The sequence below is a fragment of the Poecilia reticulata genome, chromosome 21 (assembly GCF_904066995.2).
Source record: "Poecilia reticulata chromosome 21, P_reticulata-male-v2, whole genome shotgun sequence".
Taxonomy (NCBI): Eukaryota; Metazoa; Chordata; class Actinopteri; order Cyprinodontiformes; family Poeciliidae; genus Poecilia; species Poecilia reticulata.
The window spans coordinates 19,454,769-19,479,330 of NC_088850.1; the positions used below are offsets into that span (position 1 = coordinate 19,454,769).

Sequence of the window (24,562 nt, forward strand, 5' to 3'; positions counted from 1 at the left end):
CCCCAACCCCCCCCCCAAAAAAAACCTTCTCAGCTCCTCCAGTCCGGGGACACGGCGAGCACTTAGGACTAATACACCAACCAACAAAAAGGACATCACGCAACTTCCAGCAGGTAAAAACAAAAATGTTGCTGCGGACATTTGGGAGGCAGGCGACCTGCTCGGACATCGGCACTTCTTCCACCCGGCTGCGCCCCACCACGCAGGTGCTAACATGCGCGCTGCTGACCCTCATCACTCTCCCCATCAGCGGCACCGAGCTGCAGCCTTACTCCTGCCCGGTCAGGGGCAACTGCTCCGAGTGGAGAGCTCACACGATCTGCTGCAGTGACATTGATATTCTCCCGAGGTTCCCAGTAAGCACAGAAACACTGTAAGTAGTAGGCGTACTAAACGCATCTGCAAAAGCGATTCTGCTGTCTCTCTTTCTTTCTTTTTTCATGCATTTTGAATGTTAAAAGCGCTCTTAACCCTGAGGTAAGAAGAAAAAAAAAAAGAAAAAGAAAGAAAACCATTACGCTATAATATTCCTTCAAAGTGCGCCCACGGGGATTTTAAGGGCCGTCTTTTACTAAGTAGTTATTCTCTTTTCAGGTATTATTCTGTCCATTAGTGTTAAGGCAGATTCAGCTTTTCTAACCTGTTTTTCTACTTTGAAAATGTCTGAACACTTAAAAAAAAAAAGAACAATTTCAAGGTGAGTTCCGGCGTAATATGATGGCACTGAATAATTAACTTCAGCATTTCTCACGCAAACTGTAGGAAAACAGAGAAGCCAACTTTCCAATCAACACACGTTGTGTTGTTGTTTTTTTATTGCATAAGGCAGCCAGCATATTTTTTCCTAACCTACAGAAATTGACCAGATGGTATGGTGTGATTGTTGAAAGAGGAGGAAATCAGACGTCCAGTGTGTTCGTAACATTTTACAGTCTTCCATATGGGGATTTAATATATTGGGAAAAACGGCATGAATTAACAGCCAAACTGCTACTGACGCGAGTTGCCAGAGAGCTGTGAAAAATCCCAGTGCACCCCGATTCTCCTCCCTTTTCCAAAAGCAGAACTTCCAGTAACACCGAAACAGTAGTAAAATGAATATGAAAATTCATTTTCAAATCCCAGAAGCTTTGGGTCTTCTGGGATTTGCCTGTGCTAATTTTGGATATTTTTGCCCATTCTTCTCTGCAAAACAGCTGAAGCTCTGTCGGATTTGATGGCGAGTGTCAGTGAGCATCGGTTTTAAAGTCTTGCAACATCTTCTTGGTTCACTTAATTAAATTTATTTCAGTTTATTTATACGAGGCTGATTCACAACATCATCTCAAGGCACCTTACTAAAAAAGTCAATTATCAAACAATGCAGTCAAGTTTAGTTTATTACTCCATTTAATAAAAATGTGCTCCATTGAAGGAAACCCAGAGGACTGAATCGTATTGATTGTAGCATTCACTACAGCAATCCCTCACACTTAGCATGCATGTGGTGACAGTGGATAGGAAAAACTCCCCTTTTACAAGAAGAAACTTTTGACAGAACCTAAACCTGGGTCAGTGTGAACAGATGTCTGCCACGAGAAAACAGAGTGTACACACAAAAAGTGAAACAATAGCACTGATCAGATCAGATTTGTAGAGCGCAGATCTCTGCAGCTCCTCCAGAGTTACCACGTCCCTCTTGCGCAGCTCTCTGATACATGTTCAGACAGACAGCCATTACCAATCTTTTTAGAAACTCCTCCACAGCTTTATACCTGATCGTTCTGCCGTGTTCCCTGATCTCCCATTCTATCCCTTGCTATCCTCTTTCTTGTCTCTTAAAGGTCTTGCTAATTGTTGGAAATCTAAAAACAACTACGAAGCTTCCAAGTTGTTGCACAGATCCTTCTCTGGCTTATAATCCATTTGCATTGGACTCACTCAGTGCAGCCCTAGTTATAAAGAGGGTTCTCTGCTATGTTGTCATAATCTTCATTCCTGCCTTGTAGTGTCTCGCGGTATCCCTTCATCCCTTCCACAACCCTTTGCATTGTAGCCATCACATAAAATTATGCCCTGATCACTGCTTCAATTCACCGGCCCACATGCCTTGAGTGTCCACTTTAGTTTCCTCACATTCCTGCCCAAAGTTTACCCAGCAACCTCAGGAGAACAAAAAACACAAATCCATCCCTCAAGCACTATAAAACTCTCGGGTAAAAATATCTGCCAAATAAGCCTGAAATAGATCATGTATTGACTGGCATCTGCTAGGAAATTAAATGTTAGGAATTTATACTTTGTTGTATTCTTGCTGAGGAATAAATGACCCATCTGTCACATTGGCCGTTGAGACTTCCATCTGTTAAAATTACATAACTTTGTGAGATTAAGTAATACATTCATATACACCCAAGACATAGGGAATCAAAGAGAGTATGAAAAGTGTACAGGTGAAATAGAAAATTATCTAGCTCATAGCTAACATAGCTAGCAAGCTAGCTAACATTGCTCAAATAGTTCACAATTCCCTTGCAGAAAGTCCAACTTTCAAGACAACTTGTTAGCAACCAGTTAGCTAAGATTGGCAAAACAAACTATATTAATGAGGGAACAGTGACAGTACAAATTTTTTCTGTCTCAATGACAAGCGTGTTTGTTCTTGGAAGTCAGAATTTCAGGCAGATTTGGTTAGCTTGAATTGCTAATAAAATGTAACCTGGTCACTAGCATAACAGTTAGCAAATCTCACTGGTTTTCCGGCTTCTAATTAGAACTCAACTAAGGTGTGACATCATTAATGAGCTTCGACTTTCGAATCAATTTTACCTACATTGAGTCTGTAGGAAGGATATCTACGGTTAATGTAGGATCATTTCTATAATTGAATGGAATAGAAAAACTTTATCTTTCCTCTTACTGGTGACAGAAGTTCTTCTTTGAGAAGGGCTCCATCAGCAAGTATTCTGACATAGTTACACAGATCCCTTAACAAATCCAGAGGAGCAAGTGCATTGAACCACATGAAAGAAATGTCTAAACCAACTTCAGTAAACAGTTAAGAGGAAAAGCTGTACTCATTTTAAGGAGTTTAAAGTAGATATGATTTCTTGTAGATTTTTCCAGGCCAGTAATTATTACTGCCATTCATTGTAAAGATAAAAATATGAAAGACAAACTAATTACAGTCTTGGAAGCTGTGCAATACAATTACTAACATTTACCAGAAAGAGAAGGATCTGCTGCAGTCGATGGAATGTTTTTTGGCAGAAAAATTAGTAAAAGTAAAAGTATGTCTTTTAAGAACAAAATGTGAATACATGACAGACATCTGTGAGCTTATTTTTTCGTGGAGTGTACCTTCTACAGTTTGGAGTCCTTTGCGAGTGTGCGTGCGTGTGTGTGTGTGTGTGTGTGTGTGTGTGTGTGTGTGTGTGTGTGTGTGTGTGTGTGTGTGTGTGTGTGTGTGTGTGTGTGTGCGTGCGTGCCTGCATGCGTGCGTGCGTGTGTCTGTGTGTGCAAGTGCGTTTATGTGTGAAGGTTACTCCATGTGTCACTGGGAGTCAGAGATGTGGAAAGCAAAGCAAAGTACGCTGAGGGCGGCGTAGCGTGACACCCTTCTGCGTCTGGACGAGGCATTCAGATATAATATTTACCTCTTACAGCACGTTTCTTAAACACCCCGAGAATACCATTTGAGAATAATTTAGTGAGGGAAAAAAGTCTCCATGAAAAAAGGTTGGATAGTAGAGGTGTGCCGATCGATCGGCCACCGATCATAATCGGCCGATTTCCGTGAAAAAGTGTATGATTGGTGATCGCCGATCACGGTCTCTTGTTGCCGATCACACAAACCAATCACCTGCATCTCATTTCGCAGCCTGCCTGTGCAGCTGGTCTCTTCTTTCCTTCACACTGCGCAAACGCGCAGCAACAAATCCTAAACAATGTGGAACTAATGCACTGAGTGACTGGGGAAGTTTGCGTGTTGCGGCGGAAAATTGAAGCAAGTGGGGTGAAGCAAATGCGACGAATCTAATATGACATAAAAACAATGCCATACTTGACGGAGTTTGGCTACATCGAGGCTCACTGCAGTAAAAAAGACATATAGAAGATCAGATAGCAGGTAAAGCAGTGCGCAGCTACAAACACTCACCCGGATTAGCATGGTGGTCAGAAAGCTAAACAAATAACTTGCAAAATTATTTAAGTCTTCGAGCTGCGATGTAAGACGCTGGTTCTGTTCTCGCTTCTGAACCGCTGCTCCGCGCAGACGGAGCGCCGCTTCTGCTCCATCTGGTAGTGACTCTCACACCGAACCTCTGCTTAAAGCTGCAGCATCTAACCTAAAAAAATACATTTTACATACGTATTAAAACTTTCGTTGTCCTAACATGAGACAGGTAATCTCTGAAAAAATAATCGATCTCCTCCCTGTTCTGCATAATTACTCCGCTCAGTCAGAAACAGCCAATCAGAACTAGCAGTAATCAGCTAGCCGCCATGCTATCAGGAAGTTTTCATTCAGTAACTCAGGATTGTTTATTGTAATGGAATATGTATTTCCCTTTGAATGTTAAGTTTTATACTTGAATTTTTTGGCAATGTTGAGAGGTTTTATTTTGGCTCTTTGCATTATTTAACCTCTTCAGAGCCTTCATATGTTATCAGTCTGTTAAAGATAGTATTACCGATAGCAGTACAATTTGCACAATGCCTGCTTTGTTTTTGTCTAAATTAAGGTGAATTTATGGTTCCTTTTTCCATATAATGTAACCGGTAGTGATTATGATCAAAAAATAATAATAATTATGTGATCAGAATCGGAATCGGCAGGAAAAAACCTGATCGGCATATCTCTATTGGATAGTTTTAGTCTCAGAGCAACCTCTGAGTTTTATGACTGGAGTTTGAATGAGATAAATTCTGAACTTAGTTCGGCTCAGATCCCTAAAAAATCAGCGACATCCTAATCCTCTTTCTCAAATTGATAAATAAATGACCGTTGGGAATAATTTTTAAACAACAGAATGCTAAGCTAACTTGAAAATACCTTGCATGGGACATCTGAGCACCCTGGTTAGGATATAAACCAAGAAATGAAGGGAGTTTAAACCTTTCAGAGGGTGAGATCTGTGTTATAATATGTAACTCATGCTTTGAAATGTTGGCTATTCTACACTAAAATGAGACAAATCTCTTGATAAAAAGCTCCCTGGTCAAACTAGTTATAACACGTTCCATTCTGAAGAATAACTTGTGGTAGTTTTCTCCTTAAATCTTTAAGGTGGGCTAGGCGGACCTCTCCTTACATTCCTGGGTGAAATTGCATTCTGTTTCCAGCTAAGGTGGTTTGGTGCCAGGATCTGTTCTGTGTCCCTCTGTTTGTGTAAGTTTGTCAGAGCACGTGCGGAGGGCCGTGCTCCACCGTCTGCTGATCTGCCCACATCACTCTGATTCAGACTTGTAGTCCAGATCTCGGTTTCTGAATTCATCCATTGTTTCTCTTAATAACCAGAGGGACACAAAGAGGCTGGCTTTAAAACCTGTTTTTAGAAGAGGTATATTCTACACGCTGTCCATAGCTGAGACAGAATTAACTCTGTCTGGGTGTCCTCGGTGCCAGGAATTCAACATGACACATTCACATGTGGCTACAATCTTGATTCCCAGTTAAGATTCCTCAATCCACCACAAGAAAGTTACCTGCCAAGGTCGCATAAAAGATGTGTACACCCAATTTTCCTCTTGTTATTATCCATTTATCTCAAAATGATCTTTATTTGCCTTTGAATTTTAAAGTTTAGGATTTTGCATGGATTTCATTCTAAGGTAGCTTTATCGTTTCTCATAACTACTCGAACACTTTTTTTTACGCCATTCGATAGATTTTAGGTTGCAGGTGCCTGATCTTAAAAACTGTCTAGCTTTTGTTGATGTTGGTAGAAAAATAGTGCCTTTTATTAATAAGAAGAATCCAGAAAGAAATCCTGTGATCATTAGCCTTGCATTAAAGTTTGATGTAATATATGTTACAAAGCATCTTTGTGTACTATTAAATCACTGTTTATAATGTTAAATGTTTATAATGTTAATATTTAGTGTGAGTATTGAGTATTTCTCAAAGCTGCACTTTGCTATGCTAAACTAAGGTGACACATGTCAAGCTAAGTTAAGCTACGCTAATAACACTTAACTTATTTCTTTCCACGACTCTTCTCTTTTCCTCTTACATGACTTTGACGCATTGTCTGAATCGTCTCTGTCGGCTCCACCTTGTGGTTCCTGTAAATATACACCAACCCTACTGCCGCACTGAACAGGATTAGGCCGGCAGAGAAAATTAACGAAGAGTCGTTATGTTTTTTTTTGCTTTCTTTCACCAGATTGCTTTCTGATACCAAACTCTCGTCTATTCCAGCGAATTCTTTTGCCAGCGTGGTCAACATCTCAGGGATGTAAGTGGTTATTTTTCTTTCTTATATGCACATCTATGCATCTTCACATCTTTTTTTTGCCTTCACCTGCTGTTTTGCAACACCTTTACCTTACGACTTAGCTGCCATGTTTTATCCTTTATCCCGCCACCCAAGTACAGTATCTGCTATCTTTTCAGTACCACTGCTGAGCCCTAATTAAACCTATAGAAGGTTTTCTTCAGTAGGAATGTTGGCCCTTAAACCACAGCAGGCTCGGACATTCACTGGGGAGGAGCTTTGAGTGTGTGTTGGACTCCCAGTAGCGGTGGAGATTTTCTGTTGAAGTAAGACGTGACATTTCAGTGCGCTCGAGTCTTGCTCTTCAGCTGCCTGGTGCATGTCCAAGATCCGCATGAGTGGAGATGGAATCGGACGAGAAGTTTTCTGTGAGCCTCAAGTGTCTCTAGCTAAAGTCATGTCCTTCATGACTCATGTCATGCAATAAATGAGAATATTTATTGCAATAAATGCAATAAATATAAGAACAACAATATTCTCATTTATTGCAATAAATACTGGGACAATTACTTTGTCCATCAAAATTTGTTATTGAGACAGGCATAATTACAACAAAGAACAGAGGCAACCTGGTAACACATGCAGCCCAGGAGTCAAAGGTGTAACTTTATATGAGCAGCAGAAATCCACAAATCAGTAGGGAGAATCTTGTAGAACAACTGTTAGCCATTCACTACAAATCTGACCTTTATGGAAAAGCAGCCATACGTGACACAAAACTATTAGAAGTCATATTAATGTTTGGCAGAAGTCATATTGAGAAAGGTTCTCCAGTCAGAATTCAAGACACAAGGATGCATGCAAACAAAAAGCCATTCATTATTTTCTTTATGCTTCCCAATCCTGCACTGCTTTCTGCTGATCTACAACATGAAATCCCAATGCATGTTCTGAAGAAAACAGACTATATTTGCTGGATTCTGTCTTCCAGATACATCTACGTGGATAAGAAGCTGCAGCGGCTGGAGAGGCACTCGTTTTACAACCTGAGGAAAATCACCCACATGTAAGTAGCTAACGGGAAAGGAAAAGCGCTCTTTATTGATCCCCTATTGACTAAACTGATCCATTTGCTCAGTGGAGGGGAACAGAATGCTTCATTTCGAAGGCTGCCTGTGAGAGTCGGTAGCTAAGTTCATTAGCCACAGAAGTTGCTGTGGCTAAACTCCACAAATTTATGGAGCCTAAAAAAAAATTTCAGTTTGGGGATTTCTTGATCCTGACTTGCAACATATCCAATGAGTTTAACTAAAGTGAGCTATGTTATTCTTGGTTTCACTCTTTAAAGCGTGTTAGGGCGGAGAAGTTGAACAGCAGCTTATATAAGTGAAAGATTTATGGCTGCACATCTGTGTGAATAAAACATTTTCCACTGGAAAACCCACTTGTGCGTTCTATATTATAGGATGAGTCGCTACAAGTTGGAGCACTTTCTAAAACAACGATCTGTGTTAACATATAGGGAGTGCGACTACAGAAATCAAGCTTAAATGACCTAAATCCGCATTTGGCCGACGGTTCCGTCTTAATTGCCCTCGTCTTTCCTTTAAAGCTGCTGAGTTCCAGAGCTCGGCATCACAGACGGGAGCCGTAATCCAAACTGCCAGCTGAGGGCCGTATCTGGGCTAGGAGGGTGTGTGTTTTTGGATCTTGTGGGCCTCTTTGCCACTGATTGGTACAATCTAGTGCCATACCTAAGATAATGGGATCTCTCTCAGGTTTCCTTCAGGGTCAGACAAAAATGAGTGCTCCTCTTCCTGCTGGCTGCTCCTGGCAGACGGCAGCTGTGCATCAAGGACTGGAGTTGGGGAGGGGAAGTTTCAGGTTTTATTTTTTTGTGCAGTTGTTTAATTTGAGCCATCCATTTCATGAGCATAGCAAGCCCTTTTCATTTTCTAGATCTCAGCTTATCATCCCGGTTCGCAGGTTTTTGTGTTTTGATCCCTTTCTTGTTGTTGTTATTTATTTATATTGTGTGTTCAGTTTATTTCTCTGCTCATTATTGTTAGGAAGGTATTTCCATACAAGCTTATTCTGTTGTGTTTAGCTTCCTACTTTATTATTGTTCCTTTCTTTTGTTTTGTCGGTCGTTGTTAGTCCTGCTCCCTGTGTGTTCACTAGTTTCCCTCCCTCAGTTTCCCTGTTTTCTCCTTGTCACAACTGGAGTAAATTTCCTCTGATTAGTTCATCTGGTTCCTTTGTCTGTAGTTGCGTTTCCATTGACCATAAAATTCCACAAATTGGTATTACGAAAATAAATTTGCTTAATGGAAATACTGCAATTTCCAAAAAGACTCACGTTTTTCGTCAATTTCTGCACAGCCGTTTTTGTTGTTGTTGTTGTTTTTTTTTGTTGTTGTTGTTGTATCCAAATCAGTGTATTTCACAAAACTGCAATGGAAACACTGTTTTCGCATCATATACGTCATGTGATCAACAACCAGATGTCACTACTGGCGGAAATGACCAAGAAGATGACAGGAAGTGGTAGAAGGAAGATGTAGTAGTTCAAGATGGTGCTTTACTTCTTACATCTTCTGAGTTGCCTGGGTTCTGAGCACAGGTCAATCCAATTATTGGTGTCAAAAAATATCTTTCTATACTGGCAAAAGAGAAACTGCACACAAGATGGTGGTGAGCCTTGGCCTTGTCAAGTTAAAAGCCACTCTGGAACCTTCAGGATCTGACTTTCTCCTAAATCTGTCCCTGTTTGTGCCCAGTGTGCAGACCTAGTTTTTCCATTTGTTTGACAAAGATTGGTTGGGTAGAAGATTGCAATCGCGGTACATGGAATGGAAACCGAAGTGACTCTGAGGAAGATTATTTCCAGGCTGTGGTTTGTGGCCATTTTGAATATAATCTCGAAAGCCACTGGAAAACTGCAGTCCGAAATGTAGTCTTGACACTTAGTGACATCACACAGAGAAGATTGAAGGGTACATACCATTCAGTTTAGGCCAGTGGAGTTCAAGCATGACTTGTATCCATCTGTATTGGGTGTTAATAAAGCCAGAATCGACTCGAGGCATTGATTTATCCCACGGCTCCACTGGCACCTTCAAACCCAATGCCCCTGCGCAGGCTTCTCTTCCTCAGAATGAGAACACCAAAATGCTTAAACTGTTCACAAATGCAGAAAATAAATGTCTGCAATCTACAGCAATCAGTTCATGAAACGATTGGGAGGACTGGCGTCATTCCACGGCTTCAGAAATCTTCCCTGATGTAATGCCTTCTTTGGTAATATTGCATTTTTCTGTGGAGGCTTTAAAGCAAAGAGAATTGTTCTTCCATTCAGGCATGTTGACTTTTGTTTTGGGAAAATAAGACAAGGAACAAGAAGGCAGCATGCAGAAGAAAAGATTTGATACTTGATCTGAAGCCTGATCTTGACAAAATATACCTAAGCTTCTTGAAAATTTCGTGGCACTTTTTGCCTTTATTCAAAGTAATCAGACAGGAAATAGGCTGAGAAAAACAGGAAGACATGCAACAAAGGTGCTCTGTTGGGGACAAATAGCTTCCGAATATATGGTTCCCACTCGACCGCTATGCCATGTGTTGCCGTAAACTGCTAAATACATCCATAAATCAGGGTAGTGTAACTCTGTCTAGAGTTGGCCACTATAAATTGTATCTACACAACGCTTTTCTTAACCTACGGTGGTTCTAAGGCCAAGAAGCCATTAAGAACACTTGTGTATTCACAAATGTAATTATAATTTTTCAAAATTCAAACTGCGTTTTAAAAATTTCATATTCAGTGTAGAATACCATAAAGAAATCTGAGCTGTTCACATTGGAACATGTTTGATGATGGTCTTGTACTAAATTCACCATTGTTCAGTGATAAACAATATTTTACAATGAAAAGCGACAGGGGGCCACTTATTCCCACTGGTTGGACATGAAATACCAAAATACAAGAAAGAAAAAAAGGTGACTTTTAGTTTTTTTTATATCTCGAGGATGCCCCCCAGCCCATGTTGCCCTGAGAAGAAGCCAATGGATACACCCACTGAATAATTGGTAGAACTTAAAGGCTTCTTTTAATTTTTACTTTTTAGGTTTGTCTTTATTTATAATTCATTGGCAATATGCACACCTTTATGTCTTTGAACCTACTTGCAGTCATTGTTTTAACATTTAATTTCCTCTGCAGCTGGGAATTTCCTTCACAGTTTAATAGTGGCAAAAAGATCTTTATTATACTATCAATTGTTAAACAGTCTTGTCATATTCATATTTTTGAATTTAATATGATTTTAAGGAGTGAAATTACGAGCCAGGGTAGACATAAAATAAATCTGCAGTCCTAAATGCCACATGGCTTCAGACGGTGTTTTGCTCTGGTTCGGGCGACACGAGAAATATGCTAATTAAACACTAATTAGCCTGTTTCCAGTACGGTTTTTCCTCTCTTGGATGTCAGCCCCAGCTCTGTTGGATGCCAATTTTTAGGATCTAAAGCCAAAAAAATTAGGCTCAGCCGCCTCTTAATTAGACTTGTAATTAGGTCATTTAATAAAATATATTTCTAGTTACTAAAACCTCTTTTTATTTTTCAGAGAGATTCGGAACACAAAAATGTTGACCTATGTTGATCCAGAAGCCTTTAAGCATCTCCCAAACCTCAAGTACCTGTAAGTATTCACTGAGGTTACTTCCACACTCTAACGGTACTAAAACTGAAAACATAGTTTAGATATTTTTAGAAAGTGGTGTTCCGTGGAGTTCCTGTTAGTATTCAGAGTTGTCTCACTTTGGAGAAATAGAGATACGTTCTGACTGGAAATAGTCATCTCAAAGCAACTTGTTTCTAAAACATCAGATCAGTCCAAACAAACGCTGTTTGTTTTTACTGTACTGATTTTTTATATATCAGTTTTAACGCTTAAGGTTTGCAGTAAAAAAAAATCCAGAATTAAAGAATCTTTTTAAATGAGACACGAAATAAATGACTTCTGACTTTTTGAATCAGCCATAAATAAACAAGAGAGGGGAGTCATGGAATATTTATCTAGGATGATACTAATCTCAAAACTGTGGGATGATTTTCAGATGGACCTCCATCTTAAACGAAGCAAAAACAATATTTGAATGTGTTTCCTAATGGCTGTCAGTTATACTACATTTTATAGGTATAATTCAGCACAAAAACATTATGAAAAGATGTGTTTAAATCTCTATTTTTGAACTTTTTATTATGAACTTTGTTTCTCACTCTTTTGTAATTCAGGGGAATTTTGAATACTGGCCTGACTTTCTTCCCTGCTTTAAACAACATCCACTCCAACGACATGAACTTCATACTGTAAGTTTTGTTTTACAGTCAATAACAGCTAACTGTGTACCATTAGTTCTAGAAAGTCCAGATGTTAAGCAGAAGGATTCATACACACCAGGTTTGCAAAGTAACAGGCAAAAAGGTTGTTACCATCAGTTTCTGCTTTACATCAAAATAAAAGCATCAAGTCTTTGTAAAAGTTAATGGTTATTTTTACAGTATAGTTATTTCAGAGTTCTGAGAAAACACTTTGTACGTTGTAAGACTTTAACCAGTAAATTAAAGGCTTGTGTACCTAAAGTACTGTATATGTTTTGTTATGACCCCAAAGTCTCTGGGACATGTCAGTGTATAACGTTTTTGTGTTTTTGATCCTCTGTCGTGAATCCCAATGTGTATCACAATTTGATAGAGGGTTCGGTCACAGAGTGACTTTGGGACTTAGCTGAAATATTACAGAAGGTTTTCCTTGACAATTCTTCCACCATCCCCAGTATTGGTCGGATGAGCCTGGAGTTGCGTCTCCATATCCTGGAATGTTGCCTCCAATCCCATTAACCTCGTGCTTTTTGATAAATAAATTGCAATTCCTCCTCCGTTGTCCGAATCTAATTCCCAGATGTAACTCTTCCTCTTATTTGTTGCATATTTCATTTCCTCTCTGTTCTTTTCATCTCGTTTGCAGGGAAATTGTTAATCATCCCTCCATTACCGAGATCCCGGCCAACTCATTCCAGGGCATCACAAGCGAGTTTCTGACAGTGTGAGACATTTGCACGCCACCAACAGCAACTATATGTTCAAACATGTACATTAGAGAAAAAAATATGCAGAAACCCCCCAAAACAAATATAAATATGTAGATAAATAAATATGTAAATGTTTAAGGAACATTATCCCTAAATCCAGCCAAATCCTTAAAATAGGCCCTTCAAGAAACGCTCAGCTTGACCTCACTTTAAAAACACGTTCTCACATGAACGCCGACAACAAAAACAAGTACACAGACGTTCGCTCATGTTCACGTGTGTGAGTGTAGAAGTGTGTGGGAAGTGAGCTAAATGTTTGGTGTAAAAGCCACAAAATTACACAGATGGTTTTTACTCCAAAGTGAGAAATAAGTCGATTCCTCTGAGCTCGGCTGGCAGAGGGAAAGTATTTGCATTGAAGAACATTTATTATGCCACTTTCAATGGGATTTTTTTAATATGGAGCTTCTTTTTATCCAGAATGCTGTATGGAAATGGATTCAGAGAGATACGACATCACGCCTTTAACGGGACAAAGCTGGATCAAGTGTGAGTATTTACATCATTTGTCTAACAGGATAACATTTTTAATTTGCTTTATTTTACTTCTTGTATTCATTTATATTGAATCATTTTCAGGGATTTGTTTTTTTTTTCAGCTTCTTAAAACAGTTATAAACACTCCAATGTCTGTTTGGTTAATTCAAGCCTTATTTACAAGTGGACAAAGGTTTAGGTCTGACGTTGCAGTTGTGTATCTGTAGCTTGATCTGAAAACTGCTTTTAGCAGATGCTCTTCATCCAGTCTGATTGAGCTTTAGTTATTTTTAAATAAAAAAACTGGAAACAAATTATGTCACCTATCATGTAAACTGGTTGACCTGACCAGTGGAGCCTCAGCTATTCACGGTTTAGTTTTTGAGGATTCACCTATTTGCTAATTTTTCTGTGGAACGTAACGCCAAATGATTCACAAAAAATCCAGCGAATTTGATTGCGAATGTTTTTTCGTAGAAATTATGTAAGAGCTTTTAAATGAAATGCAGCTTGGAAAGCTTTAATACCAGGGCTCAGACATGCAGTGCTACTCCACACGTTATTGGTTGCTGTTTGCAAAGTGCTGTACCTTTAAGAGCTAAGCTAACAAAGACCATGGATGTTAGCTTCTATGGTAATGCTAAAACAGGCTAGTACTTTGTGTATTAATGCATATTAAGGCACATTTAATGTTTGAACTATTAAAATAGGTAGTTATATGAGTTTTTGAGTAGGTGGGGTTTAGCTGTACCTTTTAACAATTGCCACTGTAATTGAATTCAAAGGTGTTTCTTCAAAGTTTTGCCCTTTCTTTGCTTCTCTTTCACATAAAATCCCAGTAAAATGCATTATGTAACTTTGTTAATGTAGCGTTACAAAATGGGAGAATGTTCAAGCGGTGCGGATACGTTTCCACGGTGTGTAGACGAAGACAATTTGGGCTTTGTTTGGAATGTGCAGGTTCTAACTTTATTGACAGGCTATATCTGCTTAAAAAATCTGAAGAGTAATGGAGACGATTGTTGTTACAGCGTTGATTTAGCATGAGACCATCGGAACTGTTTGATGTTTTAAGGCTAATGAGAAGCTAAGCTAACTCATGGTTGGCTTTATTTGTTTTTCTCCTCTCTTATGAATAAGCATCAGCGTGATGGCAGTCTATTTCATCTTCAAATTGTTCTTGGAGCCTGACACAATCCTCCGCTCTGAGCTCATTATTCAAACCACCCACATTTTGTGGACCTGCCCAGAAAACAAAAAAAAAAAAGATTTTTTTTAGTGAGAATCTTAAGTGCCCATTAGATAACTTTTTTACATTTCATGCGCATCAGCGCGCGGACCGATGTGCATTTACATCTAATGTGACAAAAACTGAAGTAATTTAATCTTTACGTCCGTTTGAGGTTTTCCCTTCATTTTATTTATTTATTTTGGTGTGTTAAGAATGGTGCTAAATGTGGCTCAGTTTCACTGATTAGATTTAAACCATTTAAGATAAAATCAAGGGTTCAACACACCTTACCTAAAATAACAGTGTAGTCATATTTCAGGGAATTTCACTTAAGTTTGTTATTTTTGAATCAAAAGGTTTGCGTTAATGCTACACATTTTCACACCAACTTGTGCATGAAGCACTGCGCTGCAACGTTCTTTGTGCGTATGCGAACGTTTATACACAAAGTCCCTGGTGTGACTCTGATAATGTTTCCGTCAAATTTTTTTTATGTGCATTTTGATGTATCACATTCAAAAAGATTGATGGAAACATCAAAATTCAAAATAATGTCCTCAATTTTCTAAAACAGTTTTTACACTCGCTTGAGGTGATTTTCAGGGGAAGGACTCTCAATTTTTCTGAGACCTCGATGTCTCTCTGCGTAACCTGGTTGATTCACTACGAGCCAGTAGATGGAAACACAATTAATTTGCTTTTTTTTTTTTGCAACATTTTAAACACTTTCTTAAAATTTGCTTGACGAATTGGATTGAAATGTAGCTTGCGACAAGCTTCCTGCTAAAATGCATAACCTGATTTGGTTCTACTTTGACTACAATGTCAATCCGGATAAAAAATTTTTTAAAAAGCCATTTACAACAAGCTAAATATGCTGGGAATGTCCAGTGTCTCAGCAAATGTGTGTGAGACATTAAGAGGTTTAAATCCTAGGCTAATCAAAGTATGATTGGGAGAGATTAGGAGATTTCTCCCATCACAGAGAATAACACTTCAATAAACAACTGCAGAAATCTGAAGGAATTTCCTGGTGTAAAGGCCAGGGGCAGATGCCAGACATGGTTTCCCGTCATCGTCATGCTCCCGGGGTGGTTTCAACAGTCGCAGCCGCGTGGACAAAATATTATTTTGGGAAGCATTACAACATGTGTTGAATTCATAAATACTACCAAGACCGTCAAGAATGGGAAAATATGTTTTTTGTGTAGATAATTCAGGATTTGAGCTAATAAATTGCCAGATGTTGACCTTTTGAAAGGCAAAGAGCAGAAAATAACTACCCAGAATATTAAACACTGTTAGAATCAAAATCTTGAACTCCAGTACAACACATAGAACATAAACGCAGTAGTTCAGTTAAGCATCACTACTCTGAATCTCTATCATACACGCATTCCAACTTTTTGATTTGGGGTTTTAGTTCAATTAGGGACCTTCCATCTTGTCCAGAATTGCATTAAATATCATTTTGCTTGGATTAAGCCACCCCTGACATCTGGGATGTGTGTTTCCTTACCCAGAATTTTACTATGAAAGCAAAGGGATCAAAGCCGGTTCTCTTTGAGCCGTCTCACATATACTTCAAAATGCCCGTGTCCAGCTCTTGATTAGAAAGGAGGACTTTTTGTGTGGAGGAAGAAAAAAAATCCAAGAGTGGCTAACAGGAAGAAGTGAAAGAGATCTCCTCTAACAAAGTGAGATTCGTTCTTATGTTTGTGGAAATCAGTCATGTGAGAAACTATGCCTCCTATTTTTGCTTTTTTTTTTTTTGGTCACGCTTAAATGTTTCAGATCATCAAACAAATTCTATAAATACAACCATTTGTTTCAAATAATGATCTCATAATGATTGAGAGCAAAAAGATGATGTACAAATCAATAAGTCTCAGTGTAAAAATGTAGCTTAAATCATGAATGAACAGTAATCAACGGCATATTTTGGTTTGATTTCACCAAACACACACAAACTTGAAGAAACAAGGAGTCACATGGTGTGCATTCACACCAGCCCAGATCAGTTTGCTTTGCTCAAACTTTAGTTCGTTCGTCGAAAAAATCCAATTCGTTTGGGGAAATGTGAACACGTAATCAAACTCTGATTCGCCTAAAACCCAAGGTCTCGGTTAGGTTGAAGTGAACTCTGGCGCAGTTTGAATGGATATCTGCATGCCAAGCGGACTGGAGATCGCTCCAAAAGCAGTGAGTGAATTACAGCGCTAAGCATCCTGGGTAAATACGACAAAAATAAACGCAAGAGTGTAGCTAAGGAAAGAAATGGCTCCAGGTCTTTTGCAAAAGACAAAAAAGAAATACTTAAACCGCTAAAATTGGATGCAACTCCATCTTTGTTTACATTTTGTGAAGAAGGAAGTTGTGCTCAGTGTCTTCGTCAGAGGTTTTCATGTTGTTTCCGTCAGTGGTTCTTGGTGCAGCGCCACCACAGGTGAGGAGGTGAACAGCTTTTTCAATTCATTTGATGTGGAGCAGTGTGAAATTGAACCACACCAGCTGAAAATGTAACAAGAGTTACAATTTTGGTTCCCAATCGAACCGAGTCTATCAGACTCATCCTAGCAACATCAGAACATCAACATCTTAGTAGGCTAAAAAAAATAAAAAAATAAATAAAAGAATAGAACACATCCTGCTGGAAACTGATGGAGCACTGAAGGAAAATGCCAATGCTGAGGTAGACTACCTCAGAATAGCTTAAAAAGAAGATGATTTAATGATAGGCTTCAATTGGATTTAAATCCAATTGAAAGTGGGACACACTTTATGATACAACCAGGGGTTATGTATATGTTCCTATAGCAACATATTTTTCATCTACTCAGGTTATCTTTGTCTGATATTAAAATGTGAAGATCAGAAACATTTAAGTATGACTAAAAAAAAGCAAAAATAATGTAAGACACTGATAAGGAAGCAGAAACACGCTCCTTTTTCTTCCCCCCCCTCATCCACTTTTCACCCTCTGATCCAGGGACATGCATGTTTTGGATATGAGGTATTAGTGATATTAAATTAAGACTATTTCCTCATTTTACAACCCCAACACTGCCCTAGTGTCTTTGTAAGAGTCCAATTAAAGCACTGGTCTGCAACTAATGAGTCTTACCACACGGTTGTTTGTGTTGGGAGTCCGATTTCCTCCGTGAGGAGAACCGATTCCAGCCCGGCTTGACCAAGATAAACACACCCCTCCGCTGGTCTATTATTCTAATTAGATTTAAGGGATTTGGGGAGACGTGTCTGAAGGTGCTCCACGTTTAAGGAGAGCACCTTCGTATCTCATTGTTTCCAATTAGAATCAACAGCATGCGGTAAGTCAGTGAGACCTTCATCTGTCATGTTTCGCCCGTCTAATGAGAGGAAAATAAACAGGAATGTGGAGTGATGAGGCTTGAGAAAATATTATGGCATGCAGGACAGAAAGGCGCAGAATGTCTCCTTCTCCTGTGAAGTTCTGTGCTCTCTTTCGTCCAGAGACCTGCACAGAAATGTGTTTTTGACCAGGATGGACAGCCGGGCTTTTGCAGGAACCATCAGCGGCCCGACACTTCTGTAAGTAACCAGCCTGCTTCAGAAAGTCAACTATTTGTATTAAACCTATCGCAATAAGCTATTGATCTCTTAATCGTGTGATGAATTAAAATGAGCTCAATAATTTCCATTGAGATGATTTATATTTTATGAAGGAGAGTTTTGCTTACAGAAACATCACAATCCATTTTATTTATACCTTCGGTTGTGTGTGGTTTTTAGTTCAGTTTTGTTTTATTTTCGATATTTAAAATGTCTTCCAGTTCAAGTGTGAAGCATTCTTTACAAAATTAAAGTTTAGCTGTCTTTGAGATTTGAACTTGTATTATTATCCCATTATCATTACTTGAAAATAGTCTCAAAACAACATAACAAAAAAAACACATGGAACAAGTACAAATAAGTATGGTATTTACAAAATGTACAGCATGTGTATTTCTGCATAGACAGCAGTAGACGTTTTACAAAAAATATTTGCACAAACAGTAGGAAAGCTATTTGGAATAATAAAACGGCAAATAACAGCAGAGTCATAAAGGCTTGTTGAGTTTTCTTGGGAGAGGTCATGTTTGTAAAGTAAAGCACCTTCTTTGAGGAAGGATCTGGGGTAACGCTCTTATGTGCACCTCAGATGCAGCAATCTGTAGTTTTTTCCTTTGACCTGATTTATAAGTTAAACATGAAGATCTTTGTGTGACAAATATCCTTACATTTTGTGCCAGGTTTTGAAGAAAACTTCTTGATGTTGATCTGCAATGAGATGTTGAAGAAAACATCTAATGGCTTTTTGCTTTGCTATGTTTATGCAACATTTGGTTTGGTTTTTAGAAATAAAAAAAAATTCCCATATTTTTTTTACTCTCAAATGTGGCAAACGAATAAAATGCTAACTAATACCCCCGGTCTGGTAATTATTCACACTGTGTCAAGTTCCTGTGAAAATTCAACAGTCATTCTTCGTACTAATCAGGCTAGACGAGCGATGCCTGAAGGATGGGATAATGTAAAAGATCTTTCCCCCACAGCTGCGATGGTGTGACTGGGAAATCTGACACGCATTGTGTGCAAACGTGATGAAGAAAGTTCAGCCGGACGTTGCTGTTATTTTCTGCTCTCCTTTCTTACTGAAGCAACCTCGACGACACAACCATTTAGTCTTAGCCACATCTTATCCGGTTAGGTAAACAGATTTGCACGCAGGTCGTTTACCTCTGTTCCACGGAGGAACATGTCCTGAGTGAGGTCACCTTCATGAGGTCATGAGTTAAACATCTGGAAATGACAAAATCAGACCTACACTAGAATCTGCGCTGCCTCACACAATGAGCCCCGTGGGAGGAAAGGAGAGCAGAGGACGGAGAAGTGTGTGGAAATGGGACAGCAGAAAAATAGGACAGATTATTCGAAAATATGCAGAGCTGTTTCTTTATTTTATCAAATTAATCATTAAGTTAAGATGTGTTAAGGAAACTAAAAAAGAATACAACAGAGAGCTTGGAGGATGTCGGTGCAGTTGCCAATCCCCTGCATGTCTCTGTCCTTAGAGAGGTTAGCCTGACTTTGGCATGGTGGCTTAATAAATACCAAATGTGATTCCTGAAAGATGAAGGACTGAGGAGTTAATTTGAGGAAACAAATGGAGACCATTGTTTGGGCTGTCACTGAGCCCTCTGGACTCACCATGGCCAACCCCTCCTCATCACCCCGCATGGTGATGGGTCTAGGCCTCCACTGTCATGACTTGGAGAGTTTTCACACCTGATAGTCCGGTAGACTCGGTTCGATTGGGGACCAAAATTACATTTTTAGCTGGTGCAGTTTGCTTTGTCACTTCACTGTGTCAAACGATCCAAACTCTTTGAAGAACCCATTCCCCCTGTCGACTGTGGCGGCGCTGCACCAAGAACCACTGAAGGAAACATTCGGAAAACCTCTTGAAGACGCTGACCGCAACTTCCTTATTCACAAAATATAAACAAAAATGGAGTGGTGTCATCTTTTAGCGGTTGTAGGATTTATCTTTTCTCTTTGGTAAAAGACCACGAGCCTTTTCGCCCACTAGCGGTAGACTTGTGTGTTTGTTTTGGTTGTATTTACCCAGAATGCCCTGCTCTATAGTTCTCCTTCTGCTTTAGTTCATTTCAACCAAACCAAAATGGACCAGAGTTCACTTTTTTTTGGTTCGCATCAAAATATGTGAATTGCACATTCAGCTCTCCCCAAACGAACCAGACTTTCTAAGCAAACAAACTGGATATTGATTAAAGCAAAAATTACTTGAAGCTATCGATTTTTATATATAATTCATACATAGACAGATTAACTATAACTTCTAAAAGTTTGATTTTTTTTAGCAACTTTTGTGTTAGATCGTGTGCGTCTAAACAGCTTCTTATAATACTTTTTGTCTTTTTTGACAGATTGGACAATCTTCGCCCTATCCAACATAAAACTGAGTCGTTCCTGTTGCTAATTTTCACTAAAAGGTGCCAACTTTAATACGTAAATAATACGCAAATAGATAAGCTTCTCCATAAAATCTTAATGTGCAGCAAACAAAAAGTAGAAATGTGCAGTGGTGCGTGAGCAAAGATATGGGTCATAATGGACTATTATTGTTCTGAACCAAACTTGGCAGACTTTTATTGTGTAGTTTTTTTCCTTAAATGCCTTGGATGAGTTCCCTATTGAGCTTCTTGATACTGTTAAGAACCACTGATAACAGGATTCCTGCATGCTGTGTTTTTGCACCGTTGTGCAAAAGAAACTGTAAACAATCAGTTGCTTTTGACGTAAGAAAACCACCATTGATTGGTTACCTCGAGTCGTGTCACGACCCGAGTTGGCCATATGAAATTGAACACAGCGCTATGTGCTGTTTTAATTTGTCAGTTGCGCAACACATCACCTCTTCTACCTCAAACCACTACTGGTTCTCCTAGCATCTTGTGTAGTTATTTTCAGGTGTTGTAATCCTTCTGTTGCTTTCAGAGACGTCTCCCAGACAAGAATCACATCACTGCCCTCCACAGGCATGGGCTCCTTGCGGAAGCTGAAGGCGCGCGACACCTGGTCCCTGAAGAAGCTGCCGCCCATCAAGGCCTTCAAGCACCTCACCACGGCTGATCTCACCTACCCGAGCCACTGCTGCGGCTTCAAAAACCTCAAAAAGAAACGAGGGTGAAGTTTTTTATTTTTTCCTTAAAATCAGCTCTGTTAACGGAGGCTGAAACGTAAGGGAAGTGGGGGTTTCAGAAGTGTGTGCATGTAGCGTAGGGTTGGATGATCTCCCACAGCGAGTGGGAGGCTACCGCACTTGTAAAGTGTGGATCTTGGCAGGGATTGAATCAACTCTCTGATGCCTTTACCTATAGCTCCTCACAGCGCTCCCGTAATTAGTGTCACTCTCTGGTGTTATTGGAGGAAAAAAACGGTTGAGTCACATAATGATTCCAAAAACAGAAGTCCTCCGTCTTCATCTGTATATGTAAACGGTTTAATATTCCACTTAGCGCCCAGCAGGGCAAACGGCTAGCTGCATGAAAAAACATATCCACTGAGATCAACAGAGAGTAGCACAAAACCAGGAAGTAGAAGGGGAATACAAACATCTGAAAAGTGTGGCATGCCTTTTTATTAAGCCCCCTGTACTTGGATTCCCCAATATAACATTCAGTGCAACTTAGACATTTGTAATTTAACTTCAGAATAAATCCAGATTTGCCTTCCTACACAATTTTGTTCAATTCTCATCTTCCTTCATTGCACTGTCTGGGATTTCTCCCATTGAGCTCAATTTCTCTAGTTGAATTTCAGCTAGGCCAATCAGAGAAGAGAAGGACAAGTTGGGAATGATGTCAGTTTTCTATATCATTTCAGAACTGCAGTCCACCTGTAGTTATAGCAGTCAAAGCCGTTAAGTCCATGTTGATTATGCTTCCAAATGTTTAACAATTAAAGTTGGAACAAGAGGAATGTTGAAGATGTTATTGCTGGAACGTTGATCGGCTCGGCACTACTCTCTTCACAGTGGGAGATGGTTGTTTACAGTGCATGTCATTTCCGGTAAGCTTCATAACCTCTGTAGCATTACATACATCACAGCTAAACATTAGTGATTGGGTAAATTAAGATGCAGTTGTTTAAAACTTCAATAGAGTCCACACCTCCAGGAAGCAATCTTTTTTCAATGAGGGTTCAGATGAAGCAAAGCATAGAACAAAAGGCTATCAATGAAAAAGGGATATAAGAAATTTATTTTACAGTTTGTGGCGGACACAGCAAATGTGAAGGTGGTCCAATCAAATGAGAGCAAATTTGAACTTTTTGGGCCTTTGGCTTAACACCAACACTCCACACTACCTTGGACTCCATGAGAAAACATGGTGGTGGCGACATCATGCTGTTGAGGGGAAGGTTGGAGTTACAATGGAATGGTTTTAATCACCTCATATTCATGGGTACATTTGCTTTACTTGTGTGGGTGTATCACAAAAAAGTTGATGCAGTTTATGGCTTTAAGTGTGTGGTTGAAACACAAGAAAATGTGGAAACATTTAAGATTGCTGGGTTATAATTTTGACATTATTTACTGAGCCCAGTCTTATTGAATTCTCCGTTTGTGTTTCCCAGCTTTTTGGAGTACATCATCTGTAACCTAACCGCTTTCTATGACCACTACCACAAGCGCTCTGTGGGACCCCTTGACACGCCAACTCTTCAAGGAGACGGAGTCGTGGAAACGCTTCCGGAGCATGAGCAGAGAAACGAAGGTCACGAAGAGCCGCAGCAGGACGGGAGGAGAGGAGACTTCCACGGCAACCTTTACTACCACCCCTACTTTGGAGGCCAGCCAGACGAGGAAGTGGGTTTCGGAGAGACCCTCAAGAACCCCCAGGAGGACAACAGCCAAGACTTTGACAGTCGTTATGATTATGTGGTGTGCGAGGAGGGAGGGGAAGTGGAGTGTGCACCGGTGCCCGACGAGTTCAATCCCTGTGAGGACATTATGGGCTTTGGCTTTCTTCGGGTGTCTGTGTGGTTCGTGAGCTTGCTGGCTGTTTTGGGGAATGTGGTAGTGCTCCTGGTGCTGCTCACCAGCCACTACAAGCTCTCGGTCTCTCGCTTCCTCATGTGCCACCTGGCCTTCGCCGATCTTTGCATGGGGATTTACCTGCTGCTCATCGCCTCCGTGGACCTCCACACCCGTTCTGAGTACTTCAACCACGCCATCAACTGGCAGACAGGCCCCGGTTGCGGACTTGCCGGGTTCTTCACAGTCTTCGCCAGCGAGCTGTCCGTTTACACGCTGACAGTGATCACTCTAGAGAGATGGTACGCCATCACCTTCGCCATGCGGCTGGACCGCAAACTCCGTCTACACCACGCAGCGGCCGTAATGGTGGCTGGCTGGGTCCTCTGCCTCCTTCTCGCTCTGCTGCCACTGGTTGGAGTGAGCAGTTACCAGAAGGTCAGCATCTGCCTCCCAATGGACACTCAGTCCACTGCAGCTCAGGTCTACATCTTGCTGGTGTTGGTCCTAAACATTCTGGCTTTCTTTGTCATCTGTGCCTGCTACTTTAAGATCTACTGCACAGTCCACAACCCCCAGTACCACTCTGGATCCAAGGACACCAACATTGCCAAGCGCATGGCTATCCTCATCTTCACTGACTTCTTATGCATGGCTCCCATTTCCTTCTATGCCATGTCGGCTGCTCTGAACCGACCTCTTATCACCGTTTCCAACTCCAAGATCTTATTGGTGCTCTTTTACCCACTCAACTCCTGTGCCAATCCATTCTTGTATGCCATATTCACAAAGGCCTTCAGAGGGGACATATTCATTCTCCTCAGCAAGGTAGGACTGTGTCAGCAGCAGGCACAGCTGTTTAGAGGCCAGACCGTCTCATCGAAGGGCAGCAGTGGGATTTCTCAGGTGCGGAGGGAAAAAGTTAGGAAAGGCGGAAGCCTTGGACAAGAAGAGGTACCCATCAACCTGAAGAGCCTCTCCAAGCAAACCTATCACCCAGGAATCAAACCTGACGATAACCAAGACCTGGACACGTGAGCTGACCATCAGCTTGAGGAAGAAAAGCCAAGAAAGGTTCATTTTGATGAAGCCTTGAAATAGTTCTGGACAGATCTGTTAAAGTATTAAACAGAAAGCTCCGTAATCTGCGTCGACTGTATTTTTCAGACCCTGTTTATGGAATTTCAATCACTATGAATTTAATTAAATGTTATCCAAGTTGTAGTCCCCCATATTTAAATAGCATTTGTAGAACAGCTCTGAAAGTATTTACTAAGTAAAATAGAAAAGCATAAACAAGAGTTTCTGACTTCTACATTTAGCATAGGTTAAATATTACAAATATATCACATTAATTTGAGCTATTTGAAATCTATTATTTGAACGTATATCGTCTTCAACCGCCTGCTGGCTCAGTGCCCATCAACTGTGGAAACTTCATACAAACACCATTTATTTAAAGTATGGAAAAATAGTTTCATGTACCATTATTCACAACTTTGTAGATTATGAAAAACAATACAACAGCGAAAGAAAAATAGATGGATTTTGTCCATATTTTACCGTATGCTTCTTCTGGGAAATTGACTCTGTTCTTTAATATTTTAAAGCAGATACAAGTATTTATAGTATGCATAAGTCTTTGGAAACCTGTTTTAGTGGCATGTGTGGATAATAATAAAGTACTTATTCACTTCT

The 24,562-nt window shown here is 40.0% G+C and overlaps 1 protein-coding gene across 1 annotated transcript; it reads left to right on the plus strand.

Annotated features, from left to right (window-relative positions):
* Window positions 1-54: 54 nt before the first annotated feature.
* Window positions 55-24,008, plus strand: tshr (thyroid stimulating hormone receptor). The gene is made up of 10 exons (XM_008398226.2): window positions 55-373; window positions 6,369-6,440; window positions 7,411-7,485; window positions 11,048-11,122; window positions 11,719-11,793; window positions 12,452-12,529; window positions 12,996-13,064; window positions 17,776-17,853; window positions 20,824-21,012; window positions 22,465-24,008. The coding sequence occupies exons 1-10, from the start codon at window positions 126-128 to the stop codon at window positions 23,900-23,902; spliced, it is 2,397 nt and encodes a 798-aa protein (XP_008396448.1). The 5' UTR covers window positions 55-125; the 3' UTR covers window positions 23,903-24,008.
* The last annotated feature ends 554 nt before the right edge of the window (window positions 24,009-24,562 follow it).